This window comes from Octodon degus, unplaced genomic scaffold, assembly GCF_000260255.1.
Source record: "Octodon degus isolate 3935 unplaced genomic scaffold, OctDeg1.0 scaffold00014, whole genome shotgun sequence".
NCBI lineage: Eukaryota > Metazoa > Chordata > Mammalia > Rodentia > Octodontidae > Octodon > Octodon degus.
In genome coordinates, this window is record NW_004524590.1 from 23508682 (window position 1) to 23527989 (window position 19308).

General features: G+C 35.6%; 1 protein-coding gene across 1 annotated transcript in view; it reads left to right on the top strand.

Annotated features, from left to right (window-relative positions):
- Nucleotides 1-19308, top strand: part of Thsd7b (thrombospondin type 1 domain containing 7B) — a 1039160-nt gene that overhangs the window by 315313 nt on the left and 704539 nt on the right. Inside the window, exon 4 of the mRNA XM_004626384.2 lies at nt 17203-17451. Within this exon, the coding sequence (XP_004626441.1) occupies nt 17203-17451 (249 nt within the window). The remainder of the gene's footprint in view (nt 1-17202; nt 17452-19308) is intronic.

The following is a 19308-nucleotide window of genomic DNA, read 5'->3' on the forward strand; positions in this document are numbered from 1 at the left end:
GATTTACAGTGGCACTGCCCACCAGAAATCCTGTTACAAAGGCTCAAATGCGTCTCTGAAAAGTACACCTTTTCCCTTTTGTGCATTTGATGCATTCAAAACACATTTACCTCTCTGGGTATTAGCTGATTTCTAGGATGAACTGTTTCTCTTAATCATTTTAAATTTATTCAAACATATAGAATCCTTTTGCTCAGTACACATATCTAGCATTAGATCTGTGCCTCTGTGAGACTGCAAGGACAGAAGTATCTTCTGTCTGTATTCTGGCAAGTGGACCGTATCATTTGCAATAGGAAGAGCCTCTCTTCGCAGCCATAATGTAACCTCCTGCTTGTGTCTTCCTGAAAGTCACATTCTCAATCCAGGCCACCACAGAGCTTTAACTAGTGCCCTTTGCTAGCTATTTCATTGATTACTGGGACTGTCGATAATGGCCTCCAGTGATTTTCCCTTCACAGGCATATTTGCAATGTGGTAGGTAGCTCTATTGTTCTTGGTGCTGCTCTGCTCCCTCCTCTTTGATTTGCCTCTCAGGCTTAAAGATCTGTTGCTTTTAATTGTCTCATTGCACATCCTAATTTTCCTCTTTTATTTTGATAAGATTTTCTCACCAGTTCTATTATTACATTTTACAATAGCTGTCATCTAGGCCGTTCATCACTCTTTCTCAGAAATCAGTGATACCATTATTGAATTTTATAATACCTTCACTTGTGAAATGAAATAGGCTATTCAGTTTTTGCCTTTGTTTCACCTTGTGTTTTTCTTTCTTCTTCTTTTTTTCCCTTTAGTGTAGAAGTACATCTAAGTTAGGAAATCTGAGCTATGGACGAGGGAGACTGGATATATCACAACAATGATTCATATTTATTGTTTGGGTGAATAAAACTTAGATGAATGAGTTTTATTTTGATGTAGAGAAACATTTGGTGTGGGCAGTCTTAAAGAGCTACAATCATTTGGTGTATGTTAAATGTACTTCAAATCTGCAGACCACTTTAGTTAAATAAGTGCACTTTGATATCCCTGAAAAGGAGCATATAAAGAACAATAAATTTTAAGACTATACAAATAACCTTCAGCTCAAAAGCTCAGATCTTATCTTTCCTCTATTATCTTTACCCATTAAGTAGACTTGGAAATAAACATTTCATTCCTACACATAAACAAACGCAGACCCAAACAACACAAGGTGATTTCCTAATATTTTTTTCTGAATGTAATAAAGGCTACATTTTCACTTTTGTTTTGTTTGTTCAGATGATAATGAAAGATTTTTTTCTTGGATCTTTTTCCAGTTTATTTTCAGTTTTGAATTTTACCTCTCTCTCTTGCTCTCTCTCACTCTCTAGCTCTCTTGCTCTCTGCTCTTGCTGTCTGTCTCTTGCTTTCTCTCTTTCTCTGTCTCTCTCTTCCATCCTTCCCTTCCTCCTTCTGTCCCTCCCTCTTTCCCTCTCTCTATGTAGTCTACCTGTTCAACTCTATATTTGTTCAACTATATAGTTAAATATTTATATTTTAGTATATTGAGCATTAACATACTTTACAATTTGTTTTCATAGTTATACTCAGAAGAGTCCCTCCTTCAAATACACTTTCAGCCCTGTGCACTACTCCTTCAAATTCCAACTTCCACCTCTCTTTGCCACTTTATGGTTATTTGTATCTTCTTGTTTTACCTTCTTTCCTATACAAAAGGTAGCATATTATATGAACTCTCTCAGATTTTTCAGTTAGGATTGTTTCCTAGGAATTTCTTCCAATCTTTTATTCAATACCTTTCTTATTCTTTACAGTTGCATGGTTTATTGTGTGCGTGCAGCCATTGTTTTACTTCAATGCAGCTCTATGCTTTGTACATGCAAGTAATTTCCAGCAATTTACAATTACAAATAATTATTTTCAGTAAGTATGCTTCTGCCCATGTATTTCCATACTACTGAGGTGTATCCTTGGTATAAAATCCTAGAAATGTGATTGCTGGGCAAAATAATGACTTTGTACACATTTTATTAGATCTTGCCAAGTTCCCCTTTACGGTGGCCTTATTGTTTCAAGAGCTTTAGTTTAACTACCGTGCAAAGTATTATTTTTCCATTCAGTGTTTCATATTCACAGGTAGTGACAATTAGGGCATAGATATTTTGGAAGAATACTAGTGTCCTGCATGTCACAAGAGTGTGCTTGTGCATGTGAATGTATATTTAATCATATTAAGGGACTCGCTAGCCCCTCCAGAGTTTGCATTTAAATTTGTCAAAGCTTTTTCAACATCTGTGGAGAAAAATCATGTTGTCTTTGTCTTTGGACCTTTAGAAAACACATCAAAAATTTGCTAATATTGAACTATTTGCACATTTTATAATATGTCACCCAGTTTGTGATTTTCTTGTTGTTCTCTTTGTCAGGTTGAGATATCAGTGAGAAGTCTTTTGCTTCATACAATGAATGTAGACATTTTTCAACAGTTTTTCATACATTTTAAACAAAGTGAAGGTAGCACTGAACCTACCTAGCATTAAATGTTTCCTAGAACCTTGATGTAACCATCTGGACTGTTTTTTTTTTTTTTTTCTTTCATTACCCGGGGAACATTCTCTGCTCTTTTATTTTGAGGCAGGTTTTACCTAAGTTGCCAAAGCTGGCCCTGAAGCTGGAATTCTCTTGTCTCAGACTCACAAGGAGCTAAAGATATAGTCTTGTGCCACCATGCTCGGTTTCTTCTACTTGGTGAAATATTTTTTTGAAAACATTCTGTGTTCTTTCTGGTTTTAGTTTTGGTAGATTTGATAAAGGTTATTATTAAACAAAATGACTCATTTCCTTTAGATTTTAAAATTTATTCCCACAAATATATATCTTGTGTGTGTGTGTGTATGTGTGTGTACGTGTATGTGTGTGTCCACATACATGCATGTATGCACATTTTATGAATATGGTTACAGTTTTTGTTTTTTGTATTCAGGACAGGGTGTACATGGTGTACAGGGTCTCACTGCATAGATCAGATTCCTAGTGATCCTCCTGTTTTCAGCATCCCAAGTGCTGGGATTACAGGCACGCACCATCACGCCCAGTCTCAATCACCATCTCAGCAGGCTCCGGGGGTGGGGCTGGCACGGCACATCCGGGGAACAAACTCCACGATGCTACATCTGCCTAAGCAGGTGCTGTAATCCGCTGAGTTCTTTGGCCATCCCATCATTACGGGTTTGTCTATATTGATCTTTTTCTTTTTCAGACCAGGGATTGAACTCGAAACTTGAGCTTGCCAGGGAGGCACTTATGCCACTAAACTATCTCTCTGGCCTGCTATATTGATATTATTATTATTATTATTATTATTATTATTATTATTATTATTGGCGGAACCGGGGATTGAACTCAGGACCTTGAGCTTGCCAGGGAAGCACTTACTCCGCTGAGCCATCTCCCTGGCCCCTATATTGATTTTTTTAAAATAATTTTTTTGCTTTTTTATATTGTCTATTGTTTTCATTATTTCTACCTCATTGATTCTGAATTTTCTTTATTATTAAGTTTTTTGTTTTTTTTTTTTTCCTGGCGGAACTCAGTATTGAACTCAGGGCTTTGCGCTTGCCAGGGCAGTGCTTATTCCACTGAGCCATCTTCCTAGCCCCTTATTATTAAATTTTTTATAATGCCTATTTTTTTTCACAAATTTATGAGATTCTCAGTCAAAACCGATTTATTTTTGTCATTAGCAAGCTCTTAAATAGTTAATTTAGTATACTTGCACTATCCATTTAAATGTATGATTAGTTTATCATATTAATGAAATGTTTCATTAATTTTAAAGGGTGTTATTGCTAGTGAGAAGTTCTTTTTTTATATGTATATTTGTTTTTCCTTTACCAGGAATTGAATTCACAACCTCACACTTGCCAAACAAGGACTGTGCTGTTGAGCTATATCCCTGACCCTTGCTTTATTTTTAGAAATTGATTCTGTCTCAATTATTCTTCTCTCTTTGCTGGGACAAATACCTGACACCTAAAATGAAGGAAGCAAAGGTTTATTTAGCTCACAGTTACTGGAGATTTCAATCCATACTCAGCTGGCTCCAAGACAGAGTGGCACATGGCAGAGGGCAACTTTACAAGCTAGCAGCAAAGGGCAAGAGAGCAAAGAGAGGAGCAACAGCAGCTCAAGCACCTAGCTTCTCTTCCCTCCTTGTAAGCCAGTCATCTGCTCCAGGGCTGCTGTAGCACTCACACCCATAATCCCAGTGGATCATGAGTTAGTCACAAATTCTAGACATCTACTCCATGATTGCTTGAGGCTTTAGGGGGCAGCTAGACACAAAAATAAGAGTCTTTCTTTTCTTTTTTTTATTAGTGCATGTTAGTTATATACGGAAATGGGTTTATTTTGGTATTTTATTGTAGGCATGTAAAATAATTAGATTATTTTCTTTTTTTAATGTTTTATTTATTTGGTACAGGGTTTAGCTACACAGCTCAGACTCATAGTGATCCTCCTACCTCAGGTTCCACAGCACTGAGATTACAGGTGTGTGCCACCACACTCTGTTTTTGTGGCTGGCATGGTACACCTGAGGTCTGGGGATGGTACGGCAGGTGGCACCAGGCATCACACCTGGGTCCTTACACTTGCCAGGTAGGCACTTAGACCTCGGAGCTATCTCCTCAGCCCTATTAGATTATTTTCAATGCCAATTACCTCTTTGGCCTTCCTTCCCTTATCCTTTTCTTCTTTCCTAATGTTTTCCCTTCTACTTTCCAGTCATCATTTTTTAATTTCTCTTTTGATTTGTTAAGATTCCACAGGAGATTAAATTTGCAATATTCAGCTATGGTTGGCTCATTTTGTTTAGTTTCATCCCCTTTTCTCCACATTACATGTCATGCATTGCGTCGGCTCTGTGAGTTTCCACTGTGTGTACACACCATGCTGTCTGTTGTACCTTCAGCCAGCTGAATGTACTGTTTCCTGTGTAGAAACGTCTCTATTTACAGCGGTCATATTGGGTGATTCTTGCTATTAGTTCTTGTGCTGTTGCAAATCTGTTGAGGCATTTGCCTGTGTATGTGATATCAAGTGCTTTTCCTACTTTTTTCCTAGTGGTTTTGAGGTTTTATGCTTCAATCAATTTTGAATTGAGTTTTGTACAGGGTAAGGAATAGTGATATCATTTCAACTTTCTGCATATGGATACTTTGCTTAAAATATTTGGATTATTTTCAAATGTAACAGTTTTTGTGTGGCTTTTAGTGTCTTTACCTTTTGTAATGTCAGAACTTTATTTTATATCTGTTTTAAATGATTGCCATTAATTATCCATAATGTTATTCTACTTTCCAATTTTCTATTCTTTATCCTCCCTTGAAGGTCAATCCATTCCACTTTTTCATAACATGTAATATTTTTCTATTATTTTTCTACCCATGATTCTACCTTGCTATCTTTATCCTATTACAATGTATTTGAAATGCTTACATTCAGTTGTTTTCACCAAAGTCTAACCTACGTTTGGCTGGAAATGTCTAACTTGCAAGAGGTTCCTGAGGTATTTAATAATTTGAATTATTTCTTGAATGTTTGAAATTTAAAGCTGAAGCACAGTTTAGTTGGGACTAGTATTCTCAGTCCATATTTTCTCTTTGGTTTTCTTGAGGATGCAACTCTATTACAGCTTGGACATGGAGCTTATTTTTGAGAATGTGTCAACAGTTTAATTCATTTTAAAATTTTTAATGTATTTAATTTTCCCCCAAATTTGAATTTCTTCCTGTTAATTTTAAAGTTTGGTAGCTTTACTTGTAAATTTATTCTCAGAGTTATTATTTCTGAGTTTTTATTTTTTAGTGGAATGCATGTTTGTCTTTCAGTGGGCAGATTTAGATCTCTTATTTTTTGAAAATTGGGAAGTGTTGTTTGCTCTATTAGGTCTATTTTGACATTTTCTAGGAACATGTACCTTTTCTAGGAACTTACATATGTGTATGTTGGAATCCCCTACCTACTTTCCATTTTATCTACTTTCTCTGGCTTTAGTTTCTTTTGTCTCATCATATGCATCCTTATTTTCTAAGTTTTCTTACTTTCACTCAGTGTTCTTTATTATATTTAGTCCTGTCTATTCTGTAGATTTGCCATGTGCTCATTAGAAAATTATTTTGGGGGTGATCAATTTCCTTCTCTATAAAATAAAAGTAGTGACCAAGGCCTTCAGATGATTTCTGACACTACTTTCATCTTTAACTGGTCACACATAACACTGGCAAACATACAACTACGTATCATTGTTAGTGTTCTGTCTAGAAATTTGAAGAAGATAAAATAGATTATGGTCAAAGATTTCCACTGAATTTTAAATCTCTCTTGAATTGTACTTTCTAGTGACAGGAAATGATAATAATACTAAACACATTTCATTTTGATATAACATCACACTCAAGTATATTTCTTAAGAATTTAATATCTCAGTATTGCTATGTTTTTATGTCTATCTATAGAACAATCTCCTTATTCCTATGGAAGCATCTGAAAAGCATATTTAAAGCAATTTTATAGTCCTATTTTTAGCTTTACTGTATGACTTTTAGATTTATTATTATTATCATTATTTATTTATTTATTTATTTATTTAGTGGAACCAGGGATTGAACTCAGGCCCTTGTGCTTGCCAGGGAAGCGCTTATTCCACTGAGCCATCTCTCCAGCCTGGTTTATTATCTTTTAAGAGTTTAATAATGTATAATTCGTGATAAGAAACTGAGACATTTTAATATTACTTTTCTTTACTAACTGTAGATAAACATAATTTTGGTCAAATAAGACATAAACGTCTGGAGGTTTATTTGGCAAAGAAAGGATGTGTACAGGAAAGGAAACTTGATTTTCTAGTTAAAATTTGTTGTTAATTCTTAATATTTTTTCTTGGAAAAATACAATCACTTCTATTATTTTCATATTTTTAAAGTTGCTCTTTAATCTATCTTTGTTAGCTGAATCCTTTTTTACTGTATTTTATCTGCTGAATCTTAAACTATAGTTGATGGTAAGAGTCATCCTGGGATATAGTTTCTATAGCAATGAATGATTCACATAAACTTTGGTATATCCATGTTTTCACCCTTCAGTTTATTGTCCTTGTCATTTTTTTCATATATTTCTATTAGTTTTTTTTTTTTTTGGTGGCAGAAAAATGCTGCCAGTTTATAGTTGAAATCATTATAAGTGATAGCGTACGCTCCCTCTGATTCATCACATATATAGTTCTTCAAGCCCATCTCAGTTCTGGTTCGTTTCTCCACTTTATCCCTTGAAGTTATTTTCATGATGTGCCCTTGCAAGCACTCCCTGAGTTAGAATTCCAAAGCTCTAAAAGTGACTGTTTTCTTGTCCTTATGCTATAATTCAGTCAGCCGATGCCATACGGATAGCAGTGCTCTGGGTGTATAATTGGAATCATAATGTTTTCAAATGGCCCACTGTTTTATTATGAGTTTCCTAATGCTTTCTTATTGGTAATTTTCCTTCTATGAAAATTACTTTTTAATTATAAAGCATATTTTTCAAGTTTTAAATTCCCTAAATCAATATTACATTATTTTGAACAAAATTAAAGGAAATAGAAAAGCTTTCAAAATTAGAGACTTTATTCATACATTTTTAATTACATTAATCAGTACATTTTCCTCTGTATCTGGTAGATTTAGCTCTCTAGGAATACACTGACTTATAGATTGGGTCAATATGTGGCCTCAGCAATCCTTTTGTCCCATAAGCTTTTAGGTTTCCAGTTGAATATGTCAAAATGAACCAAAACATTTATTTCTACTGTATTGTAGAACTTATATAAATGTCAAGGAATAAAAGAGACACAAACTCTCATGGGCAAATAAATCTAATAGGAAAATATGTGACAGATGAAAGAAAGGCCAACATATTTTAGGAGGTGAAGAACAGGTGGAGTAGTAGTTCATGTAGCAGAATAGAAACTGAAAAAAATTCTTCATTTTTAGAACTTACAAAATACAACAGCATTAGACCAGTATCTATGGGATTATCACCTTTTTATCAATCACAGGACCTGCTAAGTTTGGTCCCATTTGACTGAGATTTATCTCGTCACACCCAGGCATAAGTAATATAACTTGTAGACTAAGTTGCAAGTCACCTGGCACCATTTTCCAATTTTAAAGGTAAACTTGGAAGCTACACATCCTATTTAAGGTGTACAGTGTGCATACTTAAGGCTTAAGTTAAAGAAGTGGCCTCCAGGGCAGTGGAATATCCTTCAGCAAACTATATGAAAGGAAAATTAAAAAAAATTATAAAGTAAATATAAAAGATGTTTCTTTCTTAAAACATTGTGATTTTAGGGTTTTGTAATTTCACTAAAGCCCATTCTAACCCACAATTCCTGGAAGTTTAGGAATTATATGTAAAATACAGCTCAGAACAATTACATCTTAATTATTCTTTTAAATATTATCCTTTTAGTTCAAGCACTACGTAAGAAATGTTATAAAGATAGTTAAACATCTTACTGACAAAGGTTTTAAAAGAGGCCGTATAAAGTGCCATCCATGAGTTCTGTAGTCCTAAAAATTTACCCCTTGGCTATAGGAGATAGTGTTAGAAACACACTGTGATCACATGTGTTAAGCTGACATGCATAGATAGACTGTAAGAATGTTCTTCGGTCATCTGTCAGTCTGTGTTTAGGTACAAGCATAAAAAGTACGAGATGGGAGAGGGATATCTAGAGAACTATCTTGGGGGAAAAAGCATGCTAAAGAGTAAAGACTGGTAGGCACCACGATTTGGAGTGCTTTAATGAAATGTCCTATTTCCTACATAACTATCCAATGCCAGTATCTACCACTTTATAAGCTTTAGTCTGGGCATGGTGGCGTACGCCTGTAATTGCAGTGCTGGGGAGGCTGAAGACAAGAGAATCACCGCAGGTCCAAGCTGCATAGTGAGACACTGTACTAAATACATAAATGGAAATAAATTTAAAAAATAAATTTGGTAAGCCCTACCTGTGGACAAAGAATGTTATGTTATGTTTATGGTGCCTTACTCTAATTCCTAATAAACAAAGGATTACTAGAAATTTGAGCTAACTACAATATGAAATTCTGAGATGAAAATTAACAGCAACCAGAAATTCAGAATAAGAAGAAATAATGTAGGAATGAAGGGAGGAATAACGTATAAAAATTTTAGATTAATATTGTTAAAGATATATGATGAAAAGTTGTAGTGCCTGAACTAAAAGGATAATATTTAAAAGAATAATTAAGATGTAAGTCATGGATATTAAAGTATAATTGCAAATATGTTAAAATCAATAAAAAAAACAGGAGAAAATTTTGATTTGGAAATATGGGCAAAAAAACCCCCCAAGAATATTGGGCAGATGTAAGAAATGTTACAAAGATAGTTAAACATCTTACTGACAATGGTTTTAAAAGAGGCCGTATAAAGTGCCATCCATGAAAATGAATATCAAATTCATAATCTAAATAATGAAGATTTGTGAAAAAAATGAGACCTAAATTCATAACATTAAATTGGAGGAAAAATCCTCAGTGTGACATCAAAAGCAAAATATATGAGAAAAAATTGAACAAGAAGTTTTAAAACATGAAAACGGAAAGAGCACTATGAGTCTGAACTGTGTAATGAGACCCTGTACAGAAAAAAAAGAAAAAGAATTTTTAAAACTGTGCCACAAAAATAATTCTTTTTACAAATTTCACATTATGGCATTAAGTTATTGCTCAGAATCTGTGACTGTATCTCTTTTCATTTGTTTATTGTCAATATCCACGTACATATTTATCCATGTGTGAGTATATTGCTTAAATATATTAAGGAAAAATATAGGTTATTAAACCTAAAAGACATAAAGAATTAATGGGGAACTTGTCTCTGGTATTCCCAGAGGCTCTAGGGGAACAACCATTTTCTTACCTTTTGCTGAAAGTAAAAGCTGCCACATTCCTTGATTCTGAAGCAGCATTAATTCAGTGTCATTTTAGTCATCACGTCTCTGAGCCTTCTGCCTTTTATACAACTTCTGTGATTAAGTGGGGCATCTTAATATTCTGACGGCATCAAACCACCTCAAGATCTTAACTTACTCACGCCTGCAGTCCCATTTTCATGTCTGGTTATGACTGTACAGCTTCCAAGGAGTAGGATGTATACTTACTTAACAGTCAGCATTTTACTAGAGAAACATATATAATACAAGGTACACAAGCGTATAAGAAAGCACATGATCACTGCACAATGGTCAGCCACAGAGTTGGATGAAGAAGTGTTCAGAGGACGTCTACACACTGGAAACTGGAGGTTTCGGTCCCAGGCCCAGAGTTCACTGCAGTACCCATGCGAGTCAGTATCAGAAAGCCGGTGGCTCTGCAATGGAATGCTGGAGTCTCTGCTGGAAGGCTGGAGGTTCTGAGGCAGGAGCCAGAGATTCTGCACTAGAAGCCAGGAGATGACTCCTGGCTGAAAGCAAAGACTGGAGCTCCCTGCAGCACGGAAGCAAGGCCGTGCTTCCTCAGTTCTTCTTTGTATCTACCAGGTGACAAGCCGCTCTAGGGTGGGTCCTCTATACTCTATAGGATAGAACTGGGCTGATTCGGCTGAGCTTCTAAACTTCTCAAGTTCACACAACCAATCAATCCAACTTTCTTGGGGAGGTCACAGTGAGCAGGAAGTTTGGACCTATTCACAGAAAAGAGAGTCTGAATGGCCACTAAAAACATGAGAGGAGCTTGAAGTTCAGTGGTCATGTAGAAAAAAACAGACTAATTTTCTCAATATTTTTGAAGAATAATATTAATAATACCAATTTGGGAGAAAGTAGGAAAGGATAAATTTCAGCATATTTAATATATTTTAATATATAAACATATATAATCCAACTCTAGAGGAGAGCACTCTGGGAAATAACTCTTACATGTGTCATGTGTAAACATGTTGAGGAAGCTCAATATACCATCTTATGAAATCAGAAGAAATTAAATACAATGATAGGATCTCCTATTTGGGAAATAAGTACACTGTCATGTATTCCTATATTCAATATTCCGAAGCAATAAGAATGAATTGAATTTGCATGAATTAACTAGTTTTTTGTTCCTAAACATCATACCCGACATCCACAACTTAAAGAAGAGGTTTAATTTGGCAAATATTTTAAGAAGATGTAGTACGTGATCCTTTGGCTTCAAAGCAGGCACATTATGGTCGAGGGATGGGGTGGAGTCACTTTTCCATTACCTACCCAATCATAGCTGGAAGGATGCTCTCCAAATTCCTCTAGTGAGTTCTTAAAGTCTATAAAGCTGACACTCCGCCATATTTGCCAGACCCCACACCTTGTCAGCTTCAAACCCAAACACATCTCCTTAAATCATACTTTCTTAGCAAATGAAGAGCAAGCTCATAATTCCATGTAATAGTATACAGCTATCATTTGTACAACCAAAGATGGAACAATTCCTTCACCAAAGGCAACAGTTCCAGTAATATTTTCAAATGTCTGAGCCCAAGTGTCTTCTGAAACTTAAGCCAAACCCTTAGCTATGAGTCCAACTCTTAGCTATGAGCTGTTGCAGAAGTTAAAATCAAGCTACATAATCCCAAGGTGTAGTGGCACAACATAAACATGCCCATTCCAAAAGGGAGGAATATAAATATAGAAAAAAATAATACTAATAGATCTAAAGCAAGAACAAAACCAAGCAGGGACAACATTTGTCCTGCAGTTTTATTCCTGAAATCTGGGCACATGGAGGTAAGCAAAGAGATTCAGAGGGCATAAGTGGATCTACGTCAGTGGTGTGTTGAGAGCTGGCTTTGTTTGATCTGGAGCTTTCTTTGCTAAATAATCCATGTTCTTGCATCTCTGTCTTCTCTACTTTGGGTCTCTGCTGCACGTTGGCCTTCGTTCCCACTGCTTGACACACTGTTCTATCAGAGACTCCTCATCTGGTGTCCAAGGCCTGCCTTTGAAATCTGGGTGGCCCCTTCTTGAGCCCATAACTCTACATTGTTCGTGCTGATAAAATAAGTATCATTTGGACAATACCAAAGACTGCCCCAGTATTGGCAGTAGCCATGTGCCCTCAGATCATGGCAAGGATGATTTCTTAGTGCTTGAATGACTGAGCCCAATGAGATGACTCCCACGCAGCCGATTTCCTAGTAGGCCCTTCTCAGAGAGGCCCCCGCTGATGTATTTCCAAGTAAAGTTTCATACTTGGCATTTCAATCCAGCCCTCAATGTGTCTTGCTGTTGTTGCTATTGTAGTTCCTTCAAAAGTACTTGGCTTCTTTTTAATGATACTAATCTCTTCAACAGCCACACCTCTTTTACTCCCACCTTTACATGTGGTTTCTCTGGGTGAAAATTTAATTAAAAAAAATTTTTTTTGCTCTACCTTGCACTTCTGACTATAAATCTGGCTAAAAACAGCCAGAGGTACGCATGTTACAGCCTGAACACTGACCTTTCTTGAAATTTCCACAGCATGTTAATTATTCCACTGCCTTTAATCTGTTTCCTGCATACTCTCAGGAATAAAATGAAAAGAAATTTTCTGCTTGAGTACAATAAAAATGGGCTCTAGTACAATTGCGAATGGAGTCCTTGTTTCCCAGTGAAACTTCTAGGTTAACCTTTACTGTTATTATTCTTATCAGCATTCTGGACTTCAGCACTCTGATCAAAAATAACCACTAAGCTCTGTTTATTGCATTCTAGAAAGCTGTTCCTATAAACCAGTTCCAAAGGCTTCCAATTCCAATGTTGGCATTATCACAGTGACATCTTTACTTCTGCAGTACCAATTTTCTGTACTGGTCAGCTTTTCCGTCACCAGGCACATCTGACACCTACAATTTCAATGGAGAGAATTTTAATTTAGCATATATTTTAAGGGTATTTTGACCATGACCAGCTGGCTCCAAAGCAGGACCATCATGTCAGAATGGCATGCTTAAGCAAAATATTTTAAAAATATATTTATTTGGTACAGGTCTCACTATACAGCTCAGACTCCTAGTGATCCTCCAGTCTCAGCCTCCCCAGCACTGGGATTACAGGTGTGTGCCACCATGCTGGGTTTCAAGGCTAGTGCTGGGAATTGAACCTGGGTCCCTGTGCTTGCCAGGCAGGCGCTTAGATCGCTGAGCTATTTCTCCAGCCTTGAGAAAATATTTTTAATTCACAGTGACTGGAAATCAGAGCATGGAAGCAGCATAAGGGAAACAAGTGACTAAGTATAGTATATAAGGTCATGCCTCTGTGACCTTTCTAGACACACCCAGAAGGATCCTCTGTCAATCCCTGTATATTTTCCAGTCTTACCTTCCATAAACTTTATCTTTGTCAATATAAATAGATATAGAAATCACAGCATGGAAGAAAATATTTCCCATATTATACGTATTAAAATATTTACATAAAAATTAAAAATTTAAAAAATCTGTGGCAATGATGCATGTCATCTTTGAGTGTATACATATTTTAAAAATACTGGACATAACTTGAAATAATCTAATTTGAAAATAGTCAGTATGTCTGAGGCAATATACTGGAAATGTAATTGTAATGGATGATCAACATTTTATTTGCATTTCTAATTTTTTTTAATTAGGGAAATATGAGTGAAAGGTTTTTGTTTTTTGAAAGAAATAGGATTGTTTGCTTTATTTTTTAACTTTTTGTATGTCTGAAATATATAGTATTAGTAGAAAGTAATGGTAACTGAAATGCTAATTAATTGGGCATATTTCACTACCAATTTTTATTTTATAAATCTTTCTGCCCTTATTTGTAAGTAGATGCTTTCTTATATTTCTAGAAGTATAAAACTGGAGTAGTGTTTACATTTCAAAGATTCCCTTTACAGTTGAATACTTGTGAAGTAATTTACAGATGACGGCATGTTCTGTAAATGTCAAGGCAATGTAATTATCACAACATCTCTTGTTTAGAAGACAAATCGATGGTGTGTGTCTGTTTCGTTAAAAAAGCACACCACCTTCTATGAAAGGATCGGATCTCCTTTCTGTGTGTGGCCAGTAATCCTCACTGTGGGCTGTAGTTCATAAAAGCTTCCCATCTATACTAAAGGTTTCACCAATACTAGATGGTGAGTAGATCATATTTTATTATTCTTTTTTACAGTTAATGAAATTAAGTCACCAAGAGATTAAGATCAAACTACTGTATTGTGATACAGAATCCATGATCTAGATATTTGTGATTTGACATCTCCTGTCCCTTCTATCTAGTAAATAGAATTTTACTGATTGAGTTAAATTGAGGGCCAATGGTTGTTATTTCAACCAAAGGATAAACAAGTGAAAAAATCGATTTAAAAATAAACGCATAATCATTGGTGCATATGTCTTTTTTGATAAAAATAAAGAATTAGGAGTCCTATTCAAAATCAGAATAATCTCTTTTGCTGTTGGAGACTTGCTGCCTGTTGTTTAGGTGCTGTAAGAAGAATCAGTTTAGAAAGGACAAGCAACAGAGGGTGAAAGTTGGTGAAAGGATCACAGGTGCCAGTGCTCTTAGGTGCAAAAAATTAAATAGCACTGGGCTTTCTTTATAAAGGAAAGAGGAAGAGTCCTTCTTGAAAATTGAAACTCATTTTCTAAAGCCTGGATTAGTTTGCCAGGCTGCTGGGATGACAGTCATAACTGGATGGATGAAGGACAGAAATGTATTGTCTTGTGTTCTGGTGAGTGGAAGTCCAAGTCTGCGGTGCTGTTGAAGTTTCTCTTCTTCAAGGCCTCTCTTTGGTTTGCAGCTATTGTCTTGTGTCTCCAGATGGTCTTCTCTCCACTTCTGAATGCGTCAGAATCTCATAAGAGCACAATCATAATGGATTATGCTTCCACTTAATGCCTCATTTTAAATTAACTACCTTTAAAAAAAAAACCTGTATCATCTCCCAATGAGATGGCATCTCTGAGGCCCTAGAGCAGTGGAGCATGCTGCAGCAGACAGTTTGTATCATAGAAATCAGTGAAACATGGATCATCACTGTCTCAGAGATTAGGACTAAGTCTATAACAATTTCTGAAATTGTGAAAAGAGGAACCACTCCTTGATTGATTATTTGTGTTCTGATACCCTAAAGAATGAGCTAGCCACTTTGCCCAAACCTTCACATTGTACAGTGACAGAGATAACACATTCTATGGTAGGTGGAACTTTAAATTAAATGTTCTTCCTAATGACTCTAGGCCCCAAAACATCACAGTGGATTAATAGTAATGATCTTTGCATGGCCTTTTATTTTGAAGGGAATAAATGATGTCAATAGCTTTTAAACATAAAATATTAGAACAATGATTTATCTTATACTAGTTCACTTTTTTCTCTGTGAATGACATATTAACATTCAGTGACTGAATGAAGTGTACAATTATAAATTTGTTGTAATTTGTCCATGAGAAGGCACAGATATGAGTCTGTTTTAGTCTCTCCTGCATATAATCTTCCTTCTTTACATGTTTTCACAAATTAATAACCTGGAGACAGTGTAACAATTCTCCTTCCTGGCCATATATGGAGGAACTGTCACCGAAATACATCTACAACCCATGATTCTACCAGATTTCAATTTTGAACTCTGATCCAATTTTCTTTTCTTTTCTTTTTTTCATTATTGGGAATACACACAGGGAAACCTTAGGTCTAGGCCTACATTACTACACTTGTTGACCCCATCCTTAGTGTACATTGCTATGATAATCATCTTTTTTCTCCTAAAGTAATAGATGTTGTAAACCAAATAAGGGAAGAGTTAATAACAAGGAATTGAAAGAATAAATGCCAGTTAATGTTTGAAATATCTTACCACATGTCTCATTTTCTTTTGCTTAAAATCATTAATGCTCAGTTAAATCCAGTTCCTTAACCCATGACATGAAACCTGTTTGGCCTGCTTTTGCTGAACCCATATATCCAACATCTATCCATTTTCCTATTTGCACTTTATCCTTCAGCCAAACAAGTTGGCTTTTATTCTTTTCCAGTGAGGCTTGTAAATGTTTGTCAGTTCTCACGGGGTGGGGAGAGGGGTCTTGAATTATAGCACTTGCCAATTTTTATAGCATAAATACCCCGGGTTGGCCAGTTTTAAGTTACTTACATGAAGTCCAGCGGCTTGCAAAATTTCTGAAAATTTATCAGTTGGCTCTTGGGAGACATAGAGCCAGCTCCTGCTGTTATGTGGTTCTCATTGCCACCGAGTGTTATTTCAAGGCTTTCAATATCCTAGTTATTTGACCAAGAGTAGTGTTTTCTGTGTCCCTGAGAAGCTGCCATTTATTTCTCAACATCGTAGCTTGTTGTCTTTCTCTCTAGACAGTTCTTTCCTTTCTTGACAGCTCATCGTCACCTCATACATGTATCTCCTCATCATTCTAAAGGCTTTTGTGTTGATTTGGTCACATTTTATATACTTTCACTTTCCAGGTAGAATCTTAGTCTACTTGACTTGATGGAATTTTGTACTTTGAGGAAATTAATAATTATTAATTAATAATGGTAGCTGATTAGCATGGAGAAACATGACATTGTATTTTAAAAATATTCCAGTCCATATAAGAATGGATTACTCTGAAGGTTTTACTTACTTTTGTTTGGCACTGGAAAAATCACATCTTTTTAATTGGACTAAGTTTTCATATCTGAAAAATGGATAAAATAAAATGTAAACTCATAGTATTGTTGTGCGAAATTATATATGAAGTACAGCACAGTTAGTAACCAGTCATTAAGTGGAAAGAGCAGACCACATCATTTAGTCTTCTAGTGAGATAGACTAGAAGGATCGCTGCATTTGTGATCATGCTTTGGACAAAGAACAAGGTAGGCCATCTATCTATCTATCTATCTATCTATCTATCTATCTATCTATTATCTATCTATATAGCTAGAGTGAGGCAATTTCTGTTTCAGGTGAAATAGGGTGTGCAATCTTAAAATCTTTTGTTCTTTAATGTTTTGTCATGGTATTGTCAGCAAGTCTTAAAAAATATTTTCACCTTAAAGCCTAAGGTAGATTTTAAGTTATCACTTCTTATGGCAGGGACTTTGCCACGGTGGTTACATGAATTTAATCTGTTTCCTCCTGTTCTTTGCTATTGTTCACTCAGCCTCTGTATGCGTGACTCCTTTCCACTGACTGTTCAGCCTTGTGTTATGCCGAAAGACTGTGAGACCTCGGAATGGTCCTCCTGGAGCCCATGTTCCAAGACTTGCAGATTTGGGAGTCTCTCACCTGGATTTCGAAGCAGGAGCCGGAATGTAAAGCACTTCGCTATTGGAGGTGGGAAGGAATGCCCAGAACTTCTTGAGAAGGAGGCCTGCATTGTTGAAGGAGAACTTCTACAGCCCTGCCCCAGGTATTGTGCATTATTTTAATAGTCAATATGTTAATATGTAACCTTATCTGAAATGGTGACAAAGGTGTTAGTAATAAATGTAGCCATGACTCATATTTATTGAGTCTTTATTTGGTGTAGGATTTCTTTTTTTGCCCTAGTAAAGTAGTGGTTTGATAACGTGAGCTTCTTAAATTCAAGTCCTGTTTTTATCGCCATTAATTATATTCATTTTATCAGATTAATTCCCATCACTTCTGTAACTTATCTACCACCAGTATTTATTTTATTGGAGCTTAGCATATTGTAAATGCTCAGTAACTGTTGGCCATTATTACCTGACATGGCACACCTCATTCTTATACCAACTTCTATAAGAATTGATAGCATCTTTAGTTTGAAAATGAGATCACCAAACACCATAAAGGTTAAATAATTCCTGAGGTTGTATGGCTAATGGAAGCATGCTGGTTGCATGGCAACTTCCTGGTTATGATCCACTTCTGTTTCCAAATTTCATTGCTACTCTATGGCACTGTTTGTATTCCAAAGTCTGTAGGGAGCCAGAGGATATTGATTAATAACTACCTATTAATACCTATATATTAACATCTAGAAGTTAACATTAAATTAGATACATTTTCTCTATTTTTCACTAGTAATGGCCTCCAGTATAATTTCCTTAGTTTATTGGCTTCTTGTGAGCCCAATCTCGTAATGATAGGAATCACTTGCGACTGATTGTTCTTAAGTTTATTAGAAAAAATATTTGTAATTCCTGATGGACAACTGCTCTGAAATATATCTGTTGAATCTGTACTTATTAAAGATTAGAGCATGTTGATAAACATAGGTCTAATTTTAGTCTTCATATGTGGAAAACCAGTTTTTCATACACCATTTATTAAAGAAGCTATCTGCCTTCCAGAGAACGTTTGGTCCCTTTATCAAAGATAAGACAGTTGAGTATGTTTGTGGTTGTGTCTGCATCTTCTAATCTATTCCATTGATCCTCAGGTCTATTTGCTTGCCAATACCATGCTGATTTTATCCCAGTAGCTTTGCAGTATAATTACAGGTCAGGGATTGCTATGTCTCCTGCCTTTCCTTTCTTCCCAGGATTTCTTTTGCTATTCTAGGTCTCTTTTAGTTCCATATGAAATTTTGAAATGTTTTCTCTAGATTTATTAGGTATACTAATGGAGTGTTAATCAGGATTGCACTGAATTTGTGTAACAATTTCAGAAGTATGGCCATTATCACATTGTTGGCTATTCCTATTCAAGAGCAAGGGTTATCTTTCCATTTTCTGAAATCCTGTATCTGTTTTTCAGAATATTATAATTCCACTGTATAGATCTTTCACTTCCTTAAGTATTTAATTTTTGTGAATTTTATTGTGAAAGGCATAGTTTTCCTAATTTCCCTTTTGCTGTGTTTATTGTTTGTGCAGTAAAGCTAGTGATTTTTGAGTGTTAACTTTGTATCCTGCTACACTGCTGATTTTAGTTATTAAATCCAAATATATCACCATGTATTAAACTAAAGTCAAAATAAACCAAAGACTTGAATATTAAAATGGAAAGACAATCTACTGGAGGAAAAAGTAGATACAAATCTTAGAGACATAACATAGGGGTAGGCAGAAAATTAATGAACAAAAACCAAAGTACATGGGAAAAACTTCAAATAATTAACAACTGGGATCTCATTTTTATTTATATTTTGTACAGGGTTTCACTACACAGTCCAGACTTGTAGTGATCCTCCTGCTTATAGCCTTCCCGGTACTGAGATTACAGGAATGTGCCACCATGCCCAGTCTGGATCTTATCTTTTTAATTTTATTTATTTATTTATTAGAGAGAAAGAGAGAGA